A 6558-nucleotide genomic window follows, 5' to 3' on the forward strand; every position below is an offset into this window, starting at 1 on the left:
AGAATCATAAATGGAGGCTATAAGTAAAAACAAAAGCTATAAACAATTAGAAGCTATAATCAAAACCTATAAGCAGAACCAGAAGCAGAAGCTATAAGCAATTAGAACCCATTTCCACCCATAGCCACAACGAATTTTATAAGTGATTCAACATCCATGTGCAGTGGGACTTAACGTTATTGTAATCTTCAGGTTCAAACGAGCCGGTAGAGGTGTAAGAATCAAATCAATTATTTGATAATTCTAAGAATTCAATCTAATCAAATTAATTACATTTGATATTTCCCATGTTCGGTTATTGATTTTACATCATTTAAAACCGATTACCAGACTATTGCTCAATTTTTTTGTTAATATTTTACACTGAACTAGTAGCGCTATCTTAAATCGACTACTTTTATTTGTTCGGGTTAATTAGTCCGAAACACTTTCTATTCAACCAAATTTTAAGGCCCAAAAATTTGGGGCCTAAAGCCCTTGCTTTGGGCTTGGGCCGGCCCTGTTTAGAGGGCTGTATGCTTATAATACTAAGTGAAGGTGCTGTTTTGTTATCAACATATCATGCATATTTGGTTAGAAAAATTCTCAGAAACCCAGTAGGTTTTTCTTCTTTTCTAGTTTTCTTTGTAGTTATGACTTATGAGCTTAATCTCATATTTTTTTGAGCTGTAATATTCCCATATTTGTGTTAATTACCAACTTGAAATGTGAATAAGTTTGTACCATCATATGTAGTTATCCACCAATGGACTGACTTATGGTCAATTGGATCAGTACAATAACCTTGCATCGGCATAGCACGGCTTCGTTGAATTGGTAGTCTAAATGCATATGGACTCAAGCTCCATAATTATATATCTATCTGTCGCTTGGTTTTTCTAGAATAATACACAAAACCATACATTTTTTCTATCATCGTTGATTTGTATTTGGGCGGGATAAACTGATGAATGATTTTTCTCATCAATTGATGATGTTTAAAATATCAAGTGTTTAGCTGCTAGTGTAAAAATATTTTGCGAATAAACTGACCATTTTTTTTTTCCTTCAGAGCTATATTGGGCGGGTTGTACTGGCAAACTGCCTCCCACAGGAGGACTCGATGAGAATCTGGAAATCGACATAAAAGATGACATGTGAGATACATTTGTATAACATGACGAGCTTCAGTGCACCTCTTGATAATATAGCATAGCCGAGGAGAAAGTAGATTTTTCAAGCACATGTTATATTAAGACTTCAGTGGAATATCAGACGATGAAGAAAAAAATAAGTAACTGCAGATCGAAACATTTCCTTACACAGCTCTATTCTCTGAGAAAATGAATATTTGTTTTGCTTTTAGTCCCTTTGGTCAAACTAAAGGTTTAAGTTTGCACAAGTACTCTTATACTTTGGTACTTAAATTGATACTGTATATGAATGGCTTATAGTAGATTTATTTATCTCATGATATAATAGAAGAATTTTATTAAACTAAAAATATAGTTTATGATTTGTTCACTAAACATTTTAATCTTATTTGAACAAACATCTCGAGACACGTCTCAACTGCATGCCTAACAATTCAAGGCAGAAGATAATATACTCTGCAACAGCGGAATTGTTTGTCAAACTCATTTTGAGTGTTTCCGTGCTCGGATTTTTCATACTTTTAGCATGCCTGACGAACGATAATAAAATAATAGACCACTGTACAACTGTAGAGGCATTTTTGTTTCCATAATAGACATAAAAAAACTCATTGTGTATGCGTGCTATGCTAACAAAGCGCAGAAACTAGCTTCGCGAATAGCTTAACTCAAAAACACGTTTACTATGAAGAGCCTTGAAGAGTTGCAACAGCCGTTTTTCAAACTATATCCCTCTAACAAAACCTTGTATCTTTATCATTTGTTTAACTTTTCTACACATTAGTGGTTACTTATAACTGATCTTTATCTCTCTTCCAATTGTTAAGACTCTCAAGAGGTTAAGTTATTTTTTTGGCTAAATTGTATTTTTGGTCCCTTAACTATTTAGGTAGTATCGCTTTGGTCCTCTAATTAAAATTCGATTTATTTTGGTCCTTTAACTTCTTTCTGTTACACATTTTGGTCCTTTATGTTAGTTTTAATTCAAAAACGTTAGGTTTTCATCATCTTCTTTTCCTCTTTTTCATTTTCATATGATCTCCTTTCTTCCTATCAAATCATCGATTTATTACATTTAATATGTCATTTTTTTTTTCTCTCTTTATTTCAAAGTGTATACATGTCAATAAGATTGTACATTAAACATTTTCTTTTGAGAGGACCTATCGTTTTGGAGTTAACTTGCATGAGAATCTAGTTTGTTTGGCAACTTGAAGAGAAAGTTATACATGGTCACATATATATGGAAATAACACCTTAAAAAGAAAACATTTTCACACACACAAGCACAAACATCAAAATCTCTCCCATGGATCACTACAAAGTTCTAGGGTTAGAAAAAACAGCAACCAAAGAAGAAATCAAAGCTGCATTCAAGAAACTCGCGCTTCAATGTCATCCAGATAAGCATTCTCAGTCACCGAAATACGTTCAACACAACGCCAAACTTCGATTCAAACAGGTTTCTGAAGCATATGAAGTTCTTATGGATGATCGCAAACGTGCCAAATATAATTACCAGTCGCATGCTGGTGGTGGAGGCCTGTGTCGGTACCAGTGCACTGAGTATTATTCAAAGTATGGATATGGTAAAAGTGGGAGTGGTTATGGAGATAAAACTAGGTCTAGTGGGTTGAATGGTGGTGGTGGCGGCGGTGGAGGTGGTTTTGGGGATAAATTTGGAACTGCTATTCGGAATTTGACGACGAGGTCTTCTCTTCTTAATCTTGGATATGCAGCGTAAGCCAATTCAATTTTCTCCATGTTTATCGTCATTAATATGTGTTAGTTCAAATGGATCTTCTCTGAGGTATGATTTGTAGCTTAATCAGAGGGGGCTGAGTAGCTCAACTCATATGAGATAAAGCTTAATTAGTAACATTGAACATGTAAGTTGTTTTCATAAGATCTTCCATACAGTCTCATAGTGTTTATGCTAATATATAAACTCATATAAGTCAATCCAACGGGCCCTTAGTTGGTTCGGCCTGATAATTATTTTTAAGTTAGTTGGTGATTTGCTTATAACCTCTAAAGCACTGACACTTTTAATTAAAGGCATATCCAATGTCCAATATCGATACAACATTGATAAATGTGATTGTTGATTACATTCATTTAATTAATTTTCTCAAATTATTAACAATGTTGATGTCTCAGTGTTGTGTCCAATGTCCGGCTGCTTCATAGGTTATATTATAAGCGCTTATACTACAAGCTTATGTCTCAGTGTTGTCTTCAGCGTGTTTATAGTGATGGAATCGACCTCACTGAAAATGTAGAACAATCTCCGAACCTCGATGACTCTTGTGTGTTCAAGATTTTACTTTCTGCAACTTTTGTTTCTCTTCACGTTTTATATTTGCTTAATCTTTCTACATGAATATGTATGGAATAGAGTTCATAGAATCGTCCAAATTCATATTTTGCTAATAAACTGATGGGAGATTTTCATCCAGAGCTATATTAGGTGGGGTAGCTGTCATTTATTCAAGCAGAGAATCATGGAAGATGCCAGATCCTGAGGTAAGCTTTTGATTTTATTGTTTAAAAGTTTCCTTTGTTTCATTTTCCAATACCAATCAAATTTGTAAGTTGATATTATAACCTATAACAAATAGAAAACGGAGTTTGGTAGATCCTCTAGTACGATACTCATTTTAAGGTGGACCTTTAGTGCTGGTCGGAGCATCAAGAGTGCGGTGTAAGTCGGTAGTGCAATTTCCCCAACGAGGGTCTGCAAGCACTTTGAAGCTCAAACCAATAGGTGATTGAGTTGGGTTAGAGGTGCAAAATGAAAGGGCGCCTTAATTATGGGTGGAAATCCTCATATGTAGTCAAACTGATACTTTAATGAAATTTTTTAGAGGATCTAAAATAATGAAAGTTAGTATATTTCGAGGGAGTAAAAATATATTTAACCCTTGAATTTATAGAATAGTGTGAATTATGTATCACAAAACCATACATTGAAGTATTTTGTTGATAAACTAATGGAATATTTTTCTCCAGAGCCTTCTTTTTCATAGATATATTAGGCGGGTGTTATCGTCGCTCGAAGTGGACCGAGAGTCAACAAAAAGTCCAACTTTACAAAGAAACCAGAAGGGCGAAGCAGATCGAGAGTCAACAACAAGTTCAACTTCCCAAAGAAACCATGAAGCGGACCGAGAGTCAACAAAAAGTCCAACTTTACGAAGAAACCACAAGATCGTAGCTGACAAAGAGTCAAGAGAAAGTCCAACTTTCCGAATAAACTACAGGAGGAATCAACGAGGATTTGGATATCGACGGAGAAGATGACTTACAAGACACGTTTATTTGGAGACACGTTTGTATGAAAATGGATCTTTCAAACACGTGTTATAATATAAGACTTAAATTTTACGGAATATCATCTGATGTAGAACAAATTTTGGAAGTGTGTCAACCTACGACACGATCTGTTGAGACTAGCTCAACAAAGTAACTGTCATGATCGTGGACTGTCACTGAATTGACAGTTACTTAGTTTTCTTTCTCTAAAAATAAGAGTTCTCATAAAGAACAAAAGATCGGATACTTAATTTCTGAAAACTACTTTACATTTTCAACAAATTTATCTTTACAAAGCACTGTCTTTAAATACACAACAGGAAATATTAGAAGCTTCTTTTTCTTCCCTAAAAAGAAAAAGCTGAACCTCAATCAAAATTTATTTTTTCATGATTGAGAAAAAGAGACAACAAACACAGATCTTATAAAATAAACAAAGGAAAAATTTAGGTGCGTGGATGGTACCTCTCAATTAGGTGGGAATAGGTCAAAACTGTTTACAGGAGCCTACGGCCTAGCATAAGTTAAGCACTAATCAGACTTATTGTTTTTTAAATAGAGAATGTTAAGGCTTTTATATAAGCCTAGCCTATTTAGCTAACAAGCATAGATCAAAAGTCATAAAAAAGTTTTTTTAGGCCTACCAGACCATTATATTGAAGTAAATTATATAAAATTGATAGAAGGGAGTATAAGTTTTAGCATAATCGCTTTTTTTAAGTATATGACATAAGCGTGTATAAGTTCATGTGCACGTATACTATTAGTTTTAAATTTAATTTTTTTAATAATGTATCGAGGCCGTATCATATTGAGAATTTTGAAAATTTCTCGTATCACCGTATCGATATCGTATCTGTATCATGTCAAGTATTAGAGGCTTCATTGGTTCACATTGAATTCAAGTAATATTCAAACACACACACTAAGCACTTAAGAACTTAATCCCGATTGAAACAAAATTTCATGAACAAGACAATAGATGCTGCACTTTTTACTTAGGCTAGCCCTAGCTGAGAACTTTTTGGGTGGATCAACAATATAAGAGCATACATACATATATATATATATACACCTGTTGAGCACGTTTTTCTAGTTGAATCAAAATTTCTTTGGTAATGGAATTTTTCAATTCTCCAAGACTTTTGTTAGAATTTCTTCATCAACATGATGCCGATAACAAATCTTTTTTGCGGCAGAATGGATAGACATAGAATCCGAATATTTTTTCAATTGAGATTGATGAAAATCATATTTTTAGTACATATTTGAATTTGATCATAAATTACATAATGTTATCTCACCTAGTTTAGAACTCCAAATCTATCTTTAGTTTAAGTTATTTACGTTACTATCATTATTCAAGAGTTGTGCAATGTTGTGATTAATTCACACCGCGCAATCAGTATCCAACACCCGTAACAGCCGAAACTGTGAAATCCTATACGCGACCGCGACTGTTATTTAAAATCTTAATTTCGATAACAAAACATAAAATAAAGTCAAATTCTTTTCTATTAAACTCTAAGTTGTTTTCATAACCTATAACCTATCATAGAGAGTTTATGGAAATAAGTTGAAAACAGATTATGAACAAGTAAGTTGTTCTCATAAGATCTTCCAAATAGTCTCATAGTGTTTATGCTAATATATAAACTCAAATAAGTCAGTTGAACAGGCCCTTAATTAGTTGGTTTAGTATGATAAGCTTATTATTGAGGTAGTTCTAAAGCACCGACACTTTTAATTGAAGGCGTATCTGGTGTCCAATACCGATACAACATTGATACATGTGATTGCCGATTCTATTCAATTAATTAATTTTTTCAATTTGTTAACGTTGTTGATGTCTCAATGAAAGTGTACAAAAATCTCCGAACCTCGATAAATCTTGTGTGTTTAAGATTTTACTGTATGAATCTGTATCGAATAGAGTTCATAGCATCGTCCAAATTCTTGATAGTGTTTCTTACCTAGAGAATTCACAATCCCTTGAACACAAACTTATAAATATTATTACTTGACGACAGTTTAGTACACTTGCTAAATTTCTTCACCGACACACAAAGTAAAATTATTATTACCTTTGCTAAAACTGAACTCCAAATAG

General features: G+C 33.6%; 1 protein-coding gene across 1 annotated transcript; it reads left to right on the forward strand.

Moving 5' to 3' along the window:
• The first annotated feature begins 2442 nt into the window (after window positions 1–2442).
• Window positions 2443–2877, forward strand: LOC11408843 (chaperone protein dnaJ 72). The gene has a single exon (XM_003618890.2). It carries the CDS (start codon window positions 2443–2445, stop codon window positions 2875–2877), a length of 435 nt encoding a protein of 144 aa, XP_003618938.2.
• The last annotated feature ends 3681 nt before the right edge of the window (window positions 2878–6558 follow it).

This window comes from Medicago truncatula, chromosome 6 (genome assembly GCF_003473485.1).
Source record: "Medicago truncatula cultivar Jemalong A17 chromosome 6, MtrunA17r5.0-ANR, whole genome shotgun sequence".
Taxonomy (NCBI): Eukaryota; Viridiplantae; Streptophyta; class Magnoliopsida; order Fabales; family Fabaceae; genus Medicago; species Medicago truncatula.